At 37.1% G+C, this 21,840-nt stretch overlaps 2 protein-coding genes across 2 annotated transcripts; one reads left to right on the forward strand and one right to left on the reverse strand.

Moving 5' to 3' along the window:
• The first annotated feature begins 58 nt into the window (after nucleotides 1-58).
• On the forward strand, nucleotides 59-2,001 carry LOC132788724 (uncharacterized). The gene is made up of 3 exons (XM_060796276.1): nucleotides 59-1,271; nucleotides 1,333-1,469; nucleotides 1,722-2,001. The coding sequence occupies exons 1-3, from the start codon at nucleotides 243-245 to the stop codon at nucleotides 1,780-1,782; spliced, it is 1,227 nt and encodes a 408-aa protein (XP_060652259.1). The 5' UTR covers nucleotides 59-242; the 3' UTR covers nucleotides 1,783-2,001.
• Nucleotides 2,002-2,165: 164 nt separating this feature from the next.
• On the reverse strand, nucleotides 2,166-3,619 carry LOC132788725 (SH3 domain-containing protein Dlish). Its single transcript, XM_060796277.1, has 3 exons — nucleotides 3,425-3,619; nucleotides 3,231-3,345; nucleotides 2,166-3,169 (listed from the first exon to the last, which is right to left on the reverse strand). The coding sequence occupies exons 1-3, from the start codon at nucleotides 3,468-3,470 to the stop codon at nucleotides 2,170-2,172; spliced, it is 1,161 nt and encodes a 386-aa protein (XP_060652260.1). The 5' UTR covers nucleotides 3,471-3,619; the 3' UTR covers nucleotides 2,166-2,169.
• Between the last annotated feature and the right edge of the window lie 18,221 nt (nucleotides 3,620-21,840).

Here is a 21,840-nt window from a genome sequence, read left to right on the forward strand (position 1 = left end):
CAAATTCTCAATTTAAAATAAGTTTAAATATAATTTTTAACTGTAAAAACATCGATGTTTTAAGAAATTGTAAAAAGCATCGATAATTCTCTAGTATAATCGATAAATCTCCACCTCTAGTTTGCAAAAAGAAAACAATTTGTCGACATATATATAAACGCAATATATATATATATAAATAGAGAATGCGGGCTGAACAATAAACAGTCATGTGGCAATAAGAAGGAATACAGATTAAAGCAATGTCACTGCGTGCACTCCGCAAACGGGACAACACACCATCAACATCAAACAATAGCTCGAAAACAACACTCTTCAAGAAGGCCAACAACACGACGCCAAGCATAACGTTAACAGCTCCGTCACCGTCACCCCGCCAGTCATTGGTAAAGTCTTTGTCTACCATCAGCACCAGCAGCACACAGAAGCTAATACGTCAACGCAAACTACTGGGTCGTGTCACACATTCCAATCCGGATTTAACGCAATTCCAACTCCAACGGGGCAACTTCAGGGCTGACAACCTGTTGCGTAGCAAGTCGCAGGGTGATGTTAACACTGTAGCCCTGGCTGGCAAAACAATACGCACGCTTACGGCAGCCAACGCCAAATCCGAGGTGTGTCTGCAGAGCATCAGCTCGCACAGCTACGAACCAACAACAACGTCGACAACAATCAGGAATAATAACATCAAAATGCTGAGCGGAGCGCGTTCGCATCGCGACTTATCTGGTGATCATCATCTGGATTCGGAGGACGGCAGCACGCCACGTCGCATGAGCGAATGCAGCATGGGCTACAGTCAGGCAAGTGGACCGGGGGCCTACTCCAGGCGACGCTCTAGCTCCATGTTCGCTAGCCAGATGTCGCTGGGTGGCGGCGCAGCACCTGTTGATCCCAATGCGCCGCTGCGAGTGCCCATCATTGGCTATGAGGTGATGGAGGAGCGTGCTCGCTTCACCGTGTATAAGTTGCGCGTTGAGAATCCCGATACCAATGACTGTTGGCTGGTGATGAGACGCTACACGGATTTTGTACGTCTCAATGGCAAGCTGAAGCAGGCGTTTCCCCATCTCAACTTAATGCTGCCACGCAAGAAACTCTTTGGTGACAATTTCAATGCTGTATTCCTGGACAATCGTGTGCAGGGACTGCAGATGTTTGTCAATTCCATCATGATGAAGGAGCAGTTGCGTAAATCGAAATTGGTGCGCGAGTTCTTTTGCCTCGACGAGCCGCCATCGTACTCCGAATCTATGGAGGAGTGTCGTGTAAGTTGCAAAGTAATTGAAAGTTAGAATGGTTTTCTATATAGTTGTCATCTTTTCCCAGGCAATATTTGAGGCTCAGGAGGAGACTATAGCCCATTTGAAGCTGCAGATACAGAGCAAGAACGATCTCATACTTGGTTTGCAGCAGAAGCTGCGCGAGGAAATGATCGAGAAGGAGCAACTGCGTGAGGACTTGAAGTGAGTATAAGCAGTTTAGGTGATTGTTACTATCGATAGTAAACGAACGTTTCTTTGAAAGTTTCCTGAGTTCGCAATTAATTGTAAATTTTGTTCAATAATCAATTAAAACTCTTCTCAACCATTTTAAATTCCCATAGATTACTTCTTTACTGTCGTTTACACACAATAGTTTATTACCGATAGTACCATCGATAGTACTAAACTTACGATATCTCATTACATATTTGTTTTTTCTCTGTGGTTTTGCAGAAATATCAACCTGAATTGCTCACACTGCTCCTCGGCAAATGACAGCACTTCGCTAAAATAGTTGACAGCAGGACGGAGCTACAAACCACAAGAATTATACAAAAGTGCGTGTGTGTACAATATTATGCTGAGCATAACTCTACGCACTCGCACACAAAGCGCATATCACATACATATATCTCCAACAATGAAAGATGGAACTAACAACAAACAAACAACAACATATCAGGCGCTAGCAAAAAGGCTCATTTACAACAGTGCTTTAGTATTCAGTCGATAATAAGCCCAAAAGAGATACAAATATTTTTTTATATATACATATATGAAAGCGAGATTTTACTCGTCAGATATTTAGCAATTAGCACAATACAATTTACAAAATAATAAAGTCTACAATTAATAATAGGATTACGCACTAAAAATCTTATCGCAAGCAAATGAATCACGTTCAAAGACTCGTCATCGCTGGCGGACGTGCATAAGCCTTGGGTATGAAACCATATTTGCGGGTCTTAGGTGCATATGCCCACAACCAACCATCAACCGTCTGATTGTTCAGATCCGCATAGATCCAATCGCCACGACGAACGGAAAGATCATCGGGAGCCTGCGCCTTGTAATCATAGAGCATCACCAACTCTGTGCCATGATAACGCAAATCATCGGTGCCAATGCCAAGTTGTTGCTGCTGTTGTTGTTGCTGCTGTTGTTGTTGCTGCTGTTGTTGCTGTGCCTGTTGTCCAGCCTGTTGCTGCAGTATGCTCTCCATGGCATTGAGGCCGCCACCTGTTAGTGTGGCATGATGTTGCATGTTGCTTTCGTTTAAAGGCGCCGCTGCGGGCGTTGCCTTCTGCTGCTGCAGCACACGCACACTGTCGGCGGGATAGATGAAATTGGCTGGCACGAACCCTTCCTGACCATCGCTGCGCATGATCCAAAACCAATCGGGATCCTCGCGATTCAACACAGTGACAAATTCGCCACGTTCCACCGACAAATCGTTCTCGTCGCGTGCAATAAACGTGTAGAGCACAATGCAACGACCCGATGGCTCCTTAATAAATGCCGTGCACTCGGCCACCAGCAGATTGTTCTCTAGATTTGTGCCTGGTGCAGTGGCAACCACTGTGATGGGTTCATCGCAGAGCACATCCAGTTTATTGTCCACACCAACACCACCAGCCAACAATGGTTGATTCTCATCGTGTGGCTGCTCGGGACACTGTTCGCGTGGCAGTTTCTTTTTGATGGCCAACTCCGCCAGCTGTGTGTTGTACGGAGCACAGTAGGAGAAGGGTATGAAACCCTCTTGGCGTGAATCCTGCCCAATGACATAAACCCAATCGTTTTCGCGATATAATATGTTAACCAGTTGGCCACGCTTCACTTCCAGTTCGTCATCCACACAGGGAGTAAAATCATGCAGCACAACCATTTTGGAATCGGGGCTGTTTACAATTTGTTATTATAATTATTACTGTAATAATTATAAAACATTATTTTACTTGCCTCAATCCATGCTCCTTCTCAATGCCCACACGCACCAGTGTTTCTATGCTGGAGGAGCCTGTAATGCGTCCCATGCCCACAGGCGCCAGATCTCTCTCGATGTTGGCATTTGTGGCTGAGGAGGGGAAGAAAAAAAAACAAGTTCGCTGTTCAACTCTTTTGTTCTCTGTACACTTGTTGTTGCACATGCGCACCTTTCTTTTTATCGCGACGCATGCGCACTGGACACAAAAAGGCCATTTTAGTAACTTTTAATAACTCTTATTTACAATTAACAATTTAATGCACTTTTTAATAAACAATTTGTAGTTTTTTTCGTTATGTTTATATTCTCATTGGAAAATGCATTTGCAGGTGAGTTCGATTAACTGCGCAACTATCGAGCTGTAATCGTTATTGACCGGCCGCCACAGTTTATCGAGAGCGCTTGAAAACAGATATTCGCTGTGTTTTGATTTGTCGGTATTTTGTCATTGCTGCTTGTTTGTTAATTTATTGCTACGTATCGCTGTGCCATCAAGCGTGTAAGTATTGGAAAGTATTATTTGAATTGCGCATCATATTTATGTTAATATTAATAATAATTAGAGGTACATATTAAATAGTAATTAGAGACCTTCCAAGAGCGCACAACCTTGAGGCAGGTTCATTGCAATTGCCCGTTAGTCAACAGTTTAAGTAATTACTAAACTACTGTAATAATAATCTTGATATGGATCCAGAATAACTTAGGCACACCTTCCGTCGAGAAATTGCCAACAAACAAAACAAGCAAAGAAAGTCAGGAAGTTTCAGGAAATTAGCCGACGCTTCGTTGACTCTTGTGCAGGACAAAAGAGAGTTTCAAGGTTGTTCATTTGTATGCAAAGGCAGCACGTCATCTCTTACTTGTATTTGTATTTGTACTTGTACTTGCAACAGCATCCCATTTAAAACGGGCAATGTACTATTTTGGTGCCAAGGATAATACTGTTTGCATGCCATTTTCGATTATTGTTGCACTTCCCAGGAATGTCAAAGGGATGGGCAAACAAAGCGAAAGTATAAAGTACACACAACTAACAAACTGACCTACACAGCAGCCCATTCCTTATCCCAGTCCTCCCCAAAAGTCCTCTAAACGAGTTCGTTTTCATTGCCAAAAAGAAACTGCGCATTACCATTTGAGTGTTGCAGCTGGCGATTATATATAATATATATGTATATATGTATTGGGCACGCCATGTTCATGCCACCCCCTAAATGAGCACTTTGTCTCGCACTCGTCTCGCTGTTGACTTTTGCTTACTACGCAGTTGATTTTACATCCCGCTGTTCCAGCTCATCAGCCCATCGCCACCCCAAAATAAAAGTAGCCACCATTTATTCCCATGCCCTATCCCAAGCATAAAAACTGAGAGCGCTTCTCTTCCCCAAGCGACGAGAGGAGAATCGATAGAAAGGCGTCTGCGCTCTTGCTTCACACGTGGAAACCATTCACTAAAAATCACACAATGAAGATGGGGTTGATGTTGGACCACACAGATGCTGTTGCTGTTGCTCCTGCTGCTGATGTTGCCACTGCCACTGCCTCAATTCAAGCAAGGAGCAGACACAGTTGAACCATTTTGAGACAGGGAAACATCAAGCTAGAACGCGACTGCTTAAGTGGGTCAGTTATTTTTGGAGTCACGCATATTTATTTATGGCTCTTAGCTAGAGTCGAGCCCTTGCAGTTGTTTGGTTTGGTTTGGTTGTCTCTTGCATAACTCATAATGGACTCGTGTCATCCTGGGATTGGGTTTCACTCAAGGTGCTGTAATAAAACTGTCAGCGGCATTGCCGTTTCCCATGAATTCTAAAGTTACAACATCTACACGACGTGAACATTCACGTCATTCACATCCATTTCATCGGAAATTCACCTCATATCTACATACTGTGTATAGTATATAGTGTGAGCAATAGTCGTAAATCGATTTGCGGTGCTTTCAATTTTCATGAATGGCATTTCAATTTCCCGATGCAACGGCCGACAAAGAAAAAAAAAAACTATTTGACAGCTCAATTTTGACGAACATTCTCAAAATGAGTAACCTCTATAAATTAACTTTTAGGTGCTCTACATTTTCAGTAATGATTCATAAAGACTCTCTCTATTAAGCAAGAATTAATATTTAAAATATTCTGGTTCTTCATATATTTGATCAATAAAGAATTCCAACATATTTTTTTATGAGATATGCATAATAATAATCGATTTCTTAAGTAAACATAATTTATCAATTTTTTCCAACTTTGAACTTTTTGCTAAATTTTAATTGAAATTTAAAATTTTTATTTTAGATGATATAGATTTTCCAATAATGTTATATAAGACAAGAGTTAATATTTCAAAATATCTGAAAATAATTAATATAGAATTGCTACACATTTTATTTTTAAGATTTGTATAATAATAGATTTTTTAAGTAACACACAATTTATAAATTTTTTATAAATTTGAATTATTTGTGAATTTTAATTTCAATTTTAAATATTCTTATTAGATGATATAGATTTTCCAATAATAATTTATAATATTTAAAAATATCTGAAAATTATCAATATAGAATTGCTACACATTTTATTTAAAAGATTTGCATACAAATTTTGTAAATAATCCCAATTTATTTATACTAACTTTGTCAGTTTAAATTTGACGAACGTTTTCAATGTTTTAAAAAGTGTGTAAATCATAAAGATTTTTAATAATGACTTATAAAAACTCTCTCTCTATTGAGTAATAGTATAAAGAATTGCCACACATTTTATTTAATAAACAATAATTCAGTAAACAATTCCAATTTATCAATTTTTCCTAACCTCAAATTATTTTTAGTACAATTTTAATGAACGTTTAAAATTTAGTATTTAGGTTCTATAGATTTTCAATAAAGACTCGGTATACTAAACAATAGTCAGTGCTATAAAATATATGAATATCTAAACATTGCCAGCATGATAGCTCATTGTATTATCAATAAACATTTTTATAGTATTTGCATAATACAAATTTATATAAAAACGAAAAAGTTTTAAATATTACCTAAAATATAAATTAGATTTTAAACCTATTTGGAATTTCAAATTGATGAATGTTTTCTAAAAATGTATTTTATGATGCTAAATATTTTCAGCAATGCTAATAAAGATTCTCTCTATAAACTTTATAGTATAAAGGGAAATATTTGCAAATGAAAACATTAACAAAATGAAAGCTCATTTTATGGTAATTTTATAAATAATCAAAAATGTTCTATTTTGTATAAATTCGAAATTTATTTTAAAAGGTAATGCTAATAAAGATTCTCTCTATAAACTTTATAGTATAAAGGGAAATATTTGCAAATCAAAACATTAACAAAAGCTCATTTTACGGTCATTTTATAAATAATCAAAAATGTACTATTTTGTATAAATTCAGAATTTATTCAAAAAGCTATTCATTGAGCGAGGCACACATGGATTTGTAACCGTAACTTTCTCTTGATATGATGCCAAGAAAATTTTAAAATCCATAAAAATTGTGCTATTATTAGCTGAATACAGTATACAAAATGCACATGCGACAATTTTGAAAAAGTTAAATAAAGATACACTTAAAATCAGCGTGATATTAAGTCATCATGATTAATCATTATTAGCTGCATTTATTTGAAACATTTTCCCCATTTTGTATTCATGCATGATGTGTTTTCCAATTGCAATCAATTTTGGTTTGCGTTTACATTTGTGCAACGGCAAATTTAACGATTGCTTCGAGCCGTAAACAAAATCAAAATAAATACGAGCGAAAATGCAGCTTGAAAAATGCAAAAAAAAAATTAATTATTTTCGTTGAGGAAAAATTGGAAAGCTTCCAAAATGCACGGGCCAGATGTGAATTTCTTCGAGTAGCGTCGTAAATAAGGAGAAAATTGCGAAAAACTAGAAAACAGCGTCAAGTGCAAACCAAAAAAGAATAGAAGAATAAATTAGAAATAAATAAACAAAAATTACAGCAAAAGTAAAGCGCACAAGAGAAAAGAAAGACTTCTAAGTGGATTTGTCAAGATGTATGCCCAAAGGCTGTTGATTCACAGCTCAGCCCACGCACATTGAATGAGAGAGAGAGGAGAGTGAGGATTGGGGACTGGCGGCAAAACAAAGTGTTCAAGGACATGTACAAGCAATTGCGAGGCATTAAGCCGTTAAATGTGGCACGCAGATCAAATGCTCCCCCTCTTTCCCTCTCCCCCCCATCCATCATAGTCACTTGACTGTTGGGCGTCGGCTGCGCATTTGCTCGTCAAACGCTGCGTATGTGTTATATTTAATTGCCACTAAACACTGCCTGCCTGCTGCTGGTCAATGTCAGTGGCAAAGTTATGAGTAGATTTCTTCCTTCTCGTTTTAAAATGCAGCCACGTCCTTGCCAGCATTTTAGTCGAGTGTCAGAGTTAAGCCCACTCACAGCACAGAGTGTTAAGCTGGCTGCTGGCTGCTGCTGCTCTGGGTTCTAGGATTTTGTAAACGTGTCTGTTCCCGCTTTTGTTTGCGGTTCCTGCAGCGTGCATTCATTGAGCCTTCGCCTACGCTCGAGTACGCTCCATTCGCTCTCGCTCTCTCACACTATTCCCTCTCTCTCTCTCTTTCTCTGTCTGCCATCGTGTCTTGTCGGACGCCACTTGGGGCACGTGCGCCAACGTGGAGCTCGGTGTCGGTGTCGGTGTCGCTGTCGGTTGCCGTGCTCTCGATTCATCAGTCGACGCTCAGTTGATGTTGGTTTCTCGTACGGCGTGGTTCGCATTTTCTATTGGTAAAGTTCGCGGGTTTCGCGCTTCACAACAACGACAACAGAGCGACAGCAACAACAAATTTTCAATTTAGGTAAAGTCATGCGTGAGACTTCAAGACCATGTATCGACAACTAAATGACATTAAAGCCTCCCTCCACCTTTCCTTTCCCACCCAGCAGCCCCTAAAGTGCCTCCTCCAAAAACAACAAAAACAACAGTCTAGGCTGGAGATTAAAAATCCAATTGCTGCTTACATAAAGTGCATAGTTGTAGTTGCTCAGTTAGTTTTTTCATTTCTTTTTTCGAGGTGGGCTCAGTTTGTCAGTTTTCCGCTCAGGTGACACAGTGTGAAATGCCTGTGCATTATTCAAGTGTGGCTTCTCTTGGCGCCACTTCCGGCCCATGCTCTCTACGCATAATTACAGCCACACACACACACACACACTTGCACGTACATTCGCTTAATATATATATATTTATCTCTATATGGTATTCACGAATATTTTTCATCATATTTTTTTGCATGCGTTTTTTTGTTGTTTCGCTTTTGTTTTCACTTGGAACTTTACAGACGACCATTAAATTGTGCCCCCAAACAAAATATTTTCGGTCTGTCTGCGACGTCAAAGTCAAAGACACTTTTATGTGTGTGTGTATATCTTCTAGATGTATGTATATATAAATGCATATATAAATACGTTCAGTTATATATGTATATGTATGATGTTTTGGTAATAAATAATTATAAAAGTGGCGCATTGTTGACACGCGAAATATTCATTCGCCAAATATTGTGGAACATCTTGTGTTGAGACATCAGTTTCTGTATACAATACCCTGTATTTTAAGTTTTAACGCACAATTTATTGGTACACTGAATTCCCTAAAATCCTTAAAATACGAAATGAAATTTATTTTTAATTTCAGGTGGTTCCAAATAAGCTTAATTGAATTCTTTTTTTATAACATATCAAATTGTTCAACTATTATTTAAAAAGTTTCCAAGATAACCCAAAAAAAAATATATTTCCGCATTTTTTCTTTATTTTACTTATAAAAGGAAGCAATTTTTCAATTTTTTATGAAATTTCAGCCTAAAGTTACATATATAAAAATGTTGTAAAACGATCGCAATAAAAATTTAATCTGTTTAAATACGTATTCTGATAAAAATGATTTATTATTCTTTTTTATTATCTTATAAAAATATTTCCTTGTCCATATCTCTTTTATTTTGAAATTCCTCTAGGGTGTTTAATAGTAGTTTATTTTTTATCTATATTTGTTGCCAAAATGTCGCCAATTGGCATTTTTTTGTCAAGGTTAAAACCAAATGAGATCATTCACGTGATAAATGATATATTATTTAGTGGGAATGGCAAGTCTTTAAAATACACTTATGGTTTGTTTACATATTTTCAATGTTTTGCATGATGTAATCTTGTTTATCTATTAACCAAATGAACTATACACGTATATACATACATACATACATACATATGTGCCGTGTATTTATTCTGGAAACAACTGCTTACTCAATTTGCTGCAATAATTGAAATCTGTATTGCGATGTGAAAGTGGACACGTACAATATTAGTGTGTGTGTGTGTGTGTGTCTGTTTCAATCACAGTTGTTCTATTTGATTTTTGTTGTCGGTAGAGGGCGTCATTTGGTCAATTTGCCTTTTGCGTTTTCCAATCCCATTTCCAATTATCTATTTATATACCTACGTTATGTAGTCTGCTTATACGGATGCTAGAAATTTCTAGAACACTCTGGTTGTGGGTTCATCACGGATGGCATAGGAACTTGACACACACGACGTAATTGATTGTGCTCTTTAGTGCGCCCTCTTCTTTGGCTGCTGTCCTGGCTAGCTGTAAATTGCATGCGATTCGATTTAATTGCATGAGGGCGCGGAAATTGCGCCAGCATTGAATTGCATTGAATTTTATTGTGCAATTTATCCGCAACCAAAATGGGGGCAAAGTGCGGACGATAAGATTGCTTAGACTATATTTATAAAATCGCATGAGTTTGTGGTGTATTGAGTAGCATAAATTTTAAAATGCCTTATTCATTATTAAAAAGCGCTCTCTTATTTGCTTACTCACCGTTACTATTGCTATCTTTGTCTTACCCCTTCTGACTATTTTGCAGTGATGGAAATGGAAAAGCGAATTATCAAAATGGATTATATCAACAAAAATGAACGACGCATGAAAATGCACAATCATTAGCAGCGTAATTAGGATTGCATTAATAAATAAGAATTACGCGCACAGCTTTTTTTTTAAGCAAAATCCGAAAAAGCCGAAAAGAAAAAGTAAAAGCACAGTTAACTCTTTGGCAACGCGATAACTCTTCGTTTTGCTCTAAATCGAACAGAAGAGAGTGGTGGAAGAGAGCGCGCGAGCGCACATTGCTTTTTGTTTACACGCCCATTTGTGTAAAACTAAGGCAACGATTGCAACGAACGCCAAGCAAATGAATCAATGTTTATATTCATTGAACAGTAAATCAATTTGGCAATTAACTAAACAAATTTGAAGAACCGCACAAACTGATAATTATTGTAGCGGCATTGCAACGTCAGGCAAACAACAAATCACGCAAAAGCAAAGAGTTTTTGCGCAAAAGCAAAGAGAGCGAATGCATTGAGTGAGAGAGAGAGAATCAGAGAGTAAATACACATAAAGAAGACGAACTCGCTCACTACTCGAAAGTACGAGTACGAGTGCGAGTACAAAAGAAACAAACACACAAGCGAACTCAGCAAATTTCGTTGAGTGCTCCAAAGTCTCGTGCTGGCGTTGATGTTGCGTTTGCCTCCCAGATAGAAATTGAGTCTCTCGCGTGACACAACGTGCGTCCAAACGAGCGGAAAGTTTTGTTTGTCCAGTGTGACTGTGTGCGTTGTATATGTGTGTGAAGAAGTTGGCTCTGTTTTTCTTTCTTTGCTTTTTGTTACTCATTCGTTTGAGTAGCAGCTGCTCTTGTGCCGCCCCCACTATCGACATCGACCCCATCAAAGCGGCAGTCGGTCATTGAAGTGCCACCATAACGGCAACGCAGGAATAAAAATAGAAGTTCAAATAAATATAGCGAAAAATTTGCAATGCAAATGTGTTTCAAATAATCGTCTAAGCGTAGCCAAGGCAAATAAACATACATAAAGTATAACAAGTAAATGTGTTGAAATCGCAACGTGCGTGCATAGCAAAAAAAAAAAAATACTAACGACTTAAGCGAGTGCAAAATATCGATTTTTTGTTAGCAGTAGCAGCGCACGTCGATGACCTCGACGACAACTACAACTACAACTATAACAAGAGCGGTATAACTGTATAAAAGCAAAAGCTGAGCTAGCAACAGGGAGAGGCTAAGAAACGCTTTTGCCCAAATCGAATTGAGCCACGTTTTACATAATTGCTCAAGCGCATAAAACAAACACAAACGCCGAAACAACAAACGCAAACGTAAGAGCAAAAGCAAACGCAGAAGCAAAGACAAACGCAAAAGCAAAGTCAAAAGAAGTAAAAACAGAAATTATAACGGCGTCCGTCAACCGAGGGCAAGTGGAAAACCTTTTTGTTGGTTTTGCTGCTGCTGCCGCCGCAGGCAGAAGAAGGCACATAAGTAGCACGTCGCTGCCAGAGAGCGGCCAAAGAAGTAGCTGCAGTCGAAAATCACAGAGACACATGCTTAGATATCGGCTCGTATCCACACACTTCCTAAAGCAACCGTAGTCAGCCCACGCCAGCCAAAAACGCAACTGGGGCGCTACAGTGGGAGAACGTCAAGGAGAGACCGAGAGAGAGTGAGCTAGCGAACGAGAGCGCACCATTTACTACAAAAGTTAGAGCGAACGCAATTGCAGCAAGTGCAGTACGACGGTACGTGTGTGAGCGAAAGGGACAGCGCGTGAGCAAGAGAGAAATTGACTGCGACGTGTAACGTCAACGACGAAGACCGAACGAACACCGATCGCAGGATATACGAAGACACGAATACACAACAAATTCACGAATTCACGAATCAAAGCATCAACAACAATAAGTAGTGCGTCAGGTGTGTCGACTCGGCTCATTAACGTAACGAACGTTGCAGCGCGTGGAGCTGCAACAAAGTCGCTGAGCTACGACCGTTGGCACAACATCATTGTGTGGGTCAGTTAAGGAGGTGAAATAATTGTAAGAGAGTGCAGATCGAGATCACAGATCGCTTGAACCGCAGCAGTTGCATCAGTTTGCAGCAGAGCGGCATACAATTCACATCAAAAGGGCAATATAATTCAGTCACAACGTATTCGCTAGGAGTTCTACGCCTACTCGGTTTGAGCTGTTTTCAATTAAATAGCGAAAATGTGCAGAGATCGCGATATGAGTTTGTCATAGATCAGCGCAATCGACAGTATAAGGTTAAGAAAAAAATCAAACTGATGCTGTACTGAATGTCGAACAACCGTCAACAGTCGTCACCAGTCACAAGGGAACGTTGTGTGGGCGTTTATTGACAGAGCCTTGGACCAAGCAACAACAGCAACAACTGCAATTGCAACAACGACATTAGCAACAACAGCCACAACAATAACAACAAATAGGACGTCTACTTACGATCCAAGCTAATATACCAAAGTTAACAAATTAAGCCTCCATCAGCCATCACTTAGCCAATTTTAATTAAACAGCAAACAAAATATAGCAACAAATAAACAACAACATCAAGGATCCAGGATTCCCGAATATCCGTTCATGTGTAGAAGCGTGAAATGTGACTATTTCCAATAACTCGTTAGCAAGACCAACACACAAAATACTCGCGTCATTTGTCCCCCTCATCAAAGAATAAATACGTATATCGAGGGGGTCACCAAGCGGTTTCGATTTTCGGGTCTACGACCAACGCTGACAAGTTCAAAACGTTGAGGCGTCGAATATCTTTATCATTTGTGCTTTGTGTTAACCAAGAACGTCGTGCAGCTGGCGAACGTACGTGGAAAAATCAGCAAAATTGAAGACTTTGCGAGAAATCTTTGGAAGTCCGTTAAGGCTTGCATTGTAAGTATATTATTACGTTATATATCATTTTTATATATTATAATATTGTTAAACACTATATAAAATGGGGTTGTACTTAAGTACGTACTTATAAGTGGAAGTTGATTATAAAAAAGTACTTTAGTTATATTGATATTAAAGTAATAAAAACGTTCAGGCTATAAATTATAAATTAAAGACTGTAAATTGCAATTTATAAGTTATAAATTGTGGAAAATATTTAAACAACATTAATCTAATCCAGCATTAGCTGTGCTAATTGGAAATCCCAATCTATTCTCTTACTTAAAAACACATTTGCAAAATACTAGAAAACGTTGAGAACTAAAGTAATTTATTATATAGGTATAAAGTTATAGTCTACATATTATATCTTTTAAACATAAAGACTTCTAACATATAAAAATACATTTTAAGTATTCTTGGAACTTTTTATTATCAATTTATTTCTATTATTTTCATTGTTATACTTCTTATACCCAAAGTTGTTGTATTATTAAAGTTCGCGGGGTTCACGATAAATTTAATCACGCGCTAAGATTTATATGATGAACACTGTCAGCTCTGGTTTAATATTCATTAAATAACATATTTTAAGTGAACAGCTGTTCAAGTACCTCACAAAATTATGCAAAGTAACTGAAAAGATAAGGCGCATATCATTTTAATTTGATTATTTATTTGGCTTATAAATACTTTCTGTTTATGTCGCCAATTTATCAATTTATTAACTTATCAACTTTCGACACTCATTTGCTCTCCCTCGTTTCGTTTCGTTCCGTTTCGTTTCTCTCTCAATCTCTATCTCGGCCTTAGCTAACTTAATTTATTGGACTTGACGTATGTCTGTCTCAATTATCGTTAATCCAGTTCGCACCTTTGCCCGGATTGTTGCTAATCGAATTGGATTTCATATTGATATTGTTATAAAGAAATTCACACCTATTTTTTGCTATTGCAAGTTGAGCGTTGCCAGGCTCAAAATCAGTAGAAAGAACTTCATGTGCGTTATACATCATTTCGAAAGAAAGAATTAATCCCCTGGCAGTTGTTGATAAACAAAAGTTGGACTTTGCTGGCAAGTTATAACGGTACCCGGTTAGGTATCCAATTTGCAATCAATCTGCAGCGAAAGCCCAATGATGAAGTACTACTTGGTACTAGATTCTTGTTTGTTTATGACAAGCAAGAATTCATACTCGTATCTTTTCATATCGAACCACATTCACTGACTGATTTTTCCATTAAATTTCCATTTCACAATTAATTTCTGTTCGATGTTTTCGCTTTGTTTGCCTTTGACTCATGCAGTGAAGTCTCTTTGCTCGACTATGGCGCTGTCTCTTTTTATACCCGTTACCCATAGGGTAGAGGGGTGTTATAACTTTGTGCTGGCTGGAAATGTATATCACAGACTGAAAGAGGCATCTTTGACCTCATCGAATAGCAAAGCGTAATTATTAAGAAAATATTTTGAATACTTAAATGTATATTTGTTATATTGATATATTACAAATCAATATACCAAATATACATTTAAGTATTTCTTGGTTTCTTTTATTGAAAGCTTATATCTCACAGTTGAGCTCACTCACTTAGTAGTATAACTATCTACCAAATATATATTTCGGTATATTTTATTTTTATTTTTGTATTTTTATCTGTTATTTTATTTATTAAAAGCGTATATCTCACAATTGAGCTCACTTCCTTAGTAGTATATCAATATACCAAATATACATTTTTGGTATATTATAGTATTCTTTCGGTATATTAATTTTGTATATTTCTTTTATTGAAAGCGTATATTTCACAATTGAGCTCACTCCCTTAGTAGTATATCAATATACCAAATGTATATTCCGATATATTTTAGTATTCTTTCGGTATATTAATTTTGTATATTTCTATTATTGAAAACGTATATTTCACAATTAAGGTCACTCCCTCAATAACAAATATATACTTTGGTATATTTTAGTATTCTTTCGGTATAATAATTTTGTGTGTTTCTTTTATTGGAAGCGGGTATCTCACAGTTGAGCTTACTCGTTTTCTTACTTCTCTATTCTGTAGCAGTGGAAAATTTTCGGAAATTATCGATCACATTTTATTTGAACATCAATTTTCCCTAACGACAGGCGTTCTTATGTGTTTGTTTGGCATACAAACATATGTATGTATGAGTGTATCTACTACATTTACTTATTTATTGTTATTATTCTTGTTGCAAAGTAAATTAAACTGTTGCGTGCTTTTAGGCACGCCATCGCCTCAAACCCAATTGCAACTGTCATGTCGCGCATCGCTCACATGGCTGTTGACCCAATACTCGAGCCCTTTGTTCACTTGGGAGCTTATTAGACAAGTCAATAAACTGTTTGCCATATAATCATAATATGCATATCAAACACAGTTGTCTGGCAAATCTTGCATGTGTGCGTGTGCAGGGTTCTTTCTTGTTGGCCAGCACTGTTCTCATTCACACGGCTGTTGAATTCAATTAGCAAATCAAGCAAATAAATAAGACACCAAAAAGGAAAAAAAAAAGAAATGAAATTGATCAACAACACGAATTTGTGTGCGTGAAAATTCGCTAATGCGTGAAATTCCTATATTTAGATATAACGCAAAGAGTTGTAAAAATAATTTACGTAGTTTATTTCGGTTCACGAGAAATTTATAAAAAGAACAGCAAATGTGCAAAGCTGCTGGATACGGAATACACAATACCCTATATGATCATTATGATCATCGTTCTGATTGCTGTTGAGTAAGGTCGGCGATCAATAGACAGTGCTGAGTGTGCAATATATTTTAGGGTATTACAGATTAGAGTTTGCTTCAGTGTTTGTGATGAAAATTAAATCATAACAATTAACAGATTGTGCTTTCTATATGTGATTTATTTTTAGATGTGTTTGATTTATGTGTAGAAACCGCAGAAACTGTTTAGATTGCTAATAAACTAAAAAGCCAGCAGAGAATCTGAATAAAGACACAACACGATTAGAAATTAGAAAAGTAAGCAACAATTTTAATGATGAAATGCTCTAATTTAGTAGAACCAGAAGAAAAGTGCGCAATTAAGTTCTGCATTAATGACATTATAGATTGTTACGCTCCAACAATCCTTAAGCAGATCGAGAGCATAGCAAAGTCTGTCTGGTTGCTATCTGCAATAGCATGTATTTGTTTTGATTAGCATTAATTGTCTCGAGTCATTCAAGTTGAAGATCTCTACTATAATAGTGTCAGTCTGCGACCTCAGTTGTTCGATTGATGATTATGCAAAAGTTTTGAGCATCATAATAATTAAAGATTTTTATTTGCGATTTGCAATAGTAGAGTTGGTCACGAGGCCAAACATCTTGCAGTCATGTGATTGCCCCTCAAGTGAGCAAACGACAAAAAAAAGAAACAACTAAAACCGGCAACCATTCACAAAAGTTGTACTATATACTATATATAGTAGACATACTCTCAGACTTTGTGGCGGTAACAGAGTCACAAGATTCAAACTTATAGTCATGATTCAAAGCTAGTACCAGTCTTCCATTGGCACGTGGTAACAGGCGGCGATGCGGTTCGAAAGAATCAACAATTTATGCACTTTAATCATATATGAATGACAAAAAGAAAAATGCAAAAAAAGCAAAAAAGAATTCTTAAATGTTTTTAAATTAAAAACCTGTTGGCAAAGTCAACTGTGGCCCATAAATCAAGTCAATACTTAAGTACGAGCGTGTGACGTTCTTTCTGTTCACTTGTATCGTGTTGTGTGCTGTGTTGTGATGTGGTTTGCTCTGTTTTATCATTCGCTTTCAATGGCTTGGCAAAGTTCACGAAACTGGAAAACAAATGAAATTTGCGGGATGCTGTGTTGTGTTGTTGTGTCCCTTATACAACTGCGTGCCGCATTCAATTGAACTTGATTGATTTTAACGAAACGCTGAGTAAAAAATACATATTGTCAAAGCGGAATTTGTAAATTAATTGAGCGATATGTCGAGCATAACAACAACAACGACAGACGAAAGCACAAATCATCAATGAAATGCAACCGCTAATTGCGTCACGTGCTACGATACAATCAATCAGAGAAGAGAATCGATTCTGCCCGAGTAGGTGTAATCGTACTTTGGCCGCTTTCAATTTGATTCCATTACCTATCCCATTCTATATGCGAACTTTTGCCATTTACTTGCGGCATAGGAAAATAAACAATTTGCCCAGTTTTTTCCCTGACACTTTCCTTTTGTTTGCCATTTATCATTTCTCTCTGTGATTTATTTGCCAGTCAGTCGACTTCTCCACAACCCTTTGTATTCGAGTCCTAACAAAGCGATAAGCGATGGCATTTATTTTATTTATTTTAGTTTTTTCCTATATCGGGAACAGAAAACTTTGTGGTTTTGTCAATTTTAGCTGCCATTAATCATTAAAACGTCTAAATTTATTTTATTGTAAATCTTTTTATACAGAATTTATATATTTGCATTGTTTTCCCACAATGTGTGCTATAGAATTTCTTATGTATAACTCTGGGCAGTGATTCTGATTTTTTATACATAAATCTGTTTAATTATTCTTCTATTTTATTAGGGTATCCAAACATCGTTGTGTTCACCTGTTCGTTCCCTTTTCGTATGCTTTTGTAGTCAAGCTACACCGTCCATTAAAACTTTATTTATTTCACATTTGCATTTTATGTTTCTCGGTTAAATTCCGCTGACATTTGCAGACAAAACTCACGGCAACAATGACGTCAGCAATGATTTTTCTGTTGTTGTTGTTTGGTCTGCCGACCCTCGTCGTCTCATTAGACTGCGTAGCTTTTGGGGATTGTATAATCCTTGCCTTGCAGACAAGAAAGAAAAAAAAACTAGATGACAAACGCTCGCACGTGACTGACATTAACCGCAATGGCAAACAACCGAAAATATGAATATGTTTGAGGATGGGAATTGGAATTGGAATTGGGTAAGATTGCCGTGCCTTTCTTTGTTTAGTCGATAGCAACCGAAATATAAATTGATTGATTGCTCAATTTGCTAAAGCACAGCAAGTGGAAACGGTCTATAAATAAGCATAATAAATATAGACATATGAGGTACTACCGCGTTCTAATCGCACGATTGCGGCACGTTGACGAACTGTCAGTGACTATTCTTAAACTGATTCTGTATCTTTCTCTGCCATCTCAGTTCAGAGCACTTCAAAGTTGTCAGTGATCCTGCTCAATCAAATCAAAACGAAAGAAAGCCCCTAATAATATTTCTGCTATCTTATCTAATCCACTTTGATAAATTCACAAACAATTAACTATTTTTATAGACTGCTCCTCCACGCATTCCTTAAACAACTGACAGCAACGCTAACAAAAGATACTATGCACAATGGATGACTTTAGTCTACTTTGTGAGGTGCGCATAACAAGAGACAGAGAAAGAGTCAGGCAGCAGCTTTAGTCGCAGTCTCATGCTCTTAATCGTCGAGTCGTTAACACTAAATGATGCTTCTATCTCTTTTGCCACCCACCTGTCACCGGTTTGAGCCAGTCTACGCTGGCGTTGGCCAGTCTGTTGCCGGTTTAGCCCAACCTATGGCTGAATCGCGGAATCTTATCAACAACGGCTACGGCTAATGGGAAAATTACTTTTCAATATTTGCACTGTGAAGCGATTGTGAAGCGGAATTTACACGGATTTGTTAAAATCGCTCATACGCCGCATGTTACACTTTTAGCAGCATCGTGCGAGTAAACGTCGCGCTCTCTGCGCTGCGCTCTGTTTGTGTTGAGGGTGAGATGCCGTTTTGGCTGCTTTGTGTGCTCATGACTTTGTTTTCGTGCCCGCAGCAACAGCAACAACGGGGTAAACAATTTGATTATGGCGCGTGTCGAGTAATCAAATTGTGTAAAAAACTTGTTGTTCTCTACTCTAGATTTCTGACGCACTCGTGGGCGTCAAACTTACGAAATGCGAAATTCAATAGCCAAAGTTCAACAACACTTTAGCGCACATTACAACAATTGTTACACAGAAAAAATATGGCACAAAAAAAAAAAAATATGGCACCTAATTTAGGTCGAAGTAGTGTCAATAACTGGAAGTGAAAACACTTGATAGCTTGATATTTTGAAGTCTGAAATGCTTAAATTCGGGATTAAAATGTTATATCGGAGTTTATTTTTAGAAATATTTGATTCTGTACAGAATTTTTAGCCTAAGGCTAGTATTTTTGTATATTCTGTAATTTTAATAGTCAACTAAAATATAATACTTAAAGCATACATAAAAATACGGGTTTTAACTTAGTGTTTTGATATATTTCGCCATTATATTACTAAATTAGTATTAGTTTTAGAGTTTAATACTGAAAATATACCTAAAATACCGATTTTAATATAGTATTTTGGTATAATACGTCATTTTAAAACTCAATTGGGATTAATTTAACAATTTAAAACTGAAAGCATAACTAAAAATACTGATTTAAATATAGTATTTTCGTATGTTCCGTTATTTTAATACTGAATTGGTATTAATTTAACAATTTAGTACAGAAAACACATTAATTTTATACATATACATTAATTGTCCGAGTTTAAATCAAACTGAAAAAGCTTGTTTTTTCAATAACTTTTATGTTATCTGTGTTTATTTTTAAAAATAAATTCAAAAATTGTTTGATTGAGTACAGAATGTTTTAGCCTAAATCTAGTATTTTATGTATATTTCGTCATTTTAATACTAAAACAGCATTACCGAATCCGAAAATAGTTGATTTTCTGAAGAACTTTTTTTCTGTGTTTGTTGCCTAATTGTTTGTTATTTAATACACATGCACTTCGTGCTCTTATTTTGTTGCTTTTACCAAATGTGTTATATACACATACACTTTTCTTACGTAGAAAAACGTTTCTAATACTCGTATTACACTGTATAAACAATGAATATGCCTCCTTTTCACCATATGAACGATTCTATGAATAGGTCATGACGCATTTCTTATCTTATGTTTTGACTGCTTAACAATATTTGTTGTTATTGTTTTCTATGGCTTTTTCAACTCTGTGTGTCTCTCGCATATCGATTGGGTTTTGCTGGCTACCTATTTATCTGTTATTATTTCTTTTTTTCTGGGTTCTTATCAGTTGAAAAACTGAAACTGAATTTCATTTATCACGCCCAAAAGCATCAAACATGATTCAGGGGTTTTTTTTTGCGTGGTAATTGGAACGCCCACGTTTACTGAACTTGCAACATTTGATCGGACTATCGACACTTAATTAGCTAATGGGTCAAATGCAGTTGTTGACACTGCAATTGATAGGAGATTACTTGATTTTTCGCTTAAACAATTGCGTCATACTAGACGGATAAGCAATTGTTTATCTCACAAAACGGCGCGTAATGCGACTATTAATAAATGCAGATAAATACTTTTAATAATGGCATAAACTGACGATTTTTATATTTAATATCCATCACACTTTCTTTGACTGCAAGACAATCGATTGTTTGTTTTTATATTATTATTTTAATGCAATTATTAATAAATCCATAAAAATACTTTTTATAATAACATAATTGATTGAGGCAACTATTTTCATGGCATAAACTCATGATTTTATATTTAATACTTATCGCACTTTCTTTGACTGCAAGACAATCGATTGTTTGTATTTGTATTATTATTTTAATTGCTGTCATCGTTCATTTTCTGCTGTCAACACACACACACACACACAAAGCAAATCCCACTTTCCGTCTGCAAGTTAGTTCAATTAATTTGATAAGCATTAATGCCGAGCACATAGCAAAGGCTTCGAAAGTATTTCGCATGCTTTGCACGCGCCGCATTTGATACTTTAGTCTTTGGATATCCTTTAGGGCAAGGCGCGTCTCAGCTGTCAACGATCACGTCGTCCATTGGCCAATTGGATATCCATTTATTCCCATGCCGATTGACGTCAGCGTCGCGTGGGCTTTAATTGAGATTCGTTGAGATTTTTCGTGGCTGCCGCTTGTTGCTTCTTGTCTCAAGTAATTGAATGTGTGTATGTGTACTCACTCACTCGATGACTGAAAGTACAAAGCATAAGCAGGGTGACTGACACAGTTCTGCATCGCGTTCGCCTTCGCCTCATCTTGAAGCGCGTGATGAGCGCTCTACTTAATTAGTTAACATCGGCATATTTTGTTTTGTTGTGAGCGTCACCAGACACAACTTGTTGACTCAGGCATTGGTTAGACATTGCGTATACGTATTATTGTTGGCCTCTAACTGTGACATTGCACTTGAAATATTTGTGTGTTGAGGAAGTGTCGCTGCTGTCAATTTGTTGTCTGTTGCCGTTTGCATATCAATACTTTTGTTTTTTGGCTGGCATTTCAAATTTTGTTTGCGCTATTTGGGCATAAACAACTGCATAAATTCATAAGCTTCAATTAAGGTAGCCATAAACAGAGCGCACAATTAGCGCGATTTATTTTCGTAAAGTCCCAAAATCGAAACGAAACGAAATATCAATCATACGCCTCGTGTGTCTGCCGATAAGCGCGCAAATCTCTTGTCTGCACTGTGTGTGGAAGTCTTTGCAAGTCTTTGCATAAGTTTTGTGGCCATAATAAATTTCACACCTTTGCTCGCACTCACTCTCTGTCTCACTCTCTCTCTCGCTCGCTCGCTCGCTCTTTCTCACTCTCTGTCTCTCTTTCTCGGTGCCTTAAACGCTCAGTTCA

Source organism: Drosophila nasuta, chromosome 3 (genome assembly GCF_023558535.2).
Source record: "Drosophila nasuta strain 15112-1781.00 chromosome 3, ASM2355853v1, whole genome shotgun sequence".
Lineage (NCBI taxonomy): Eukaryota > Metazoa > Arthropoda > Insecta > Diptera > Drosophilidae > Drosophila > Drosophila nasuta.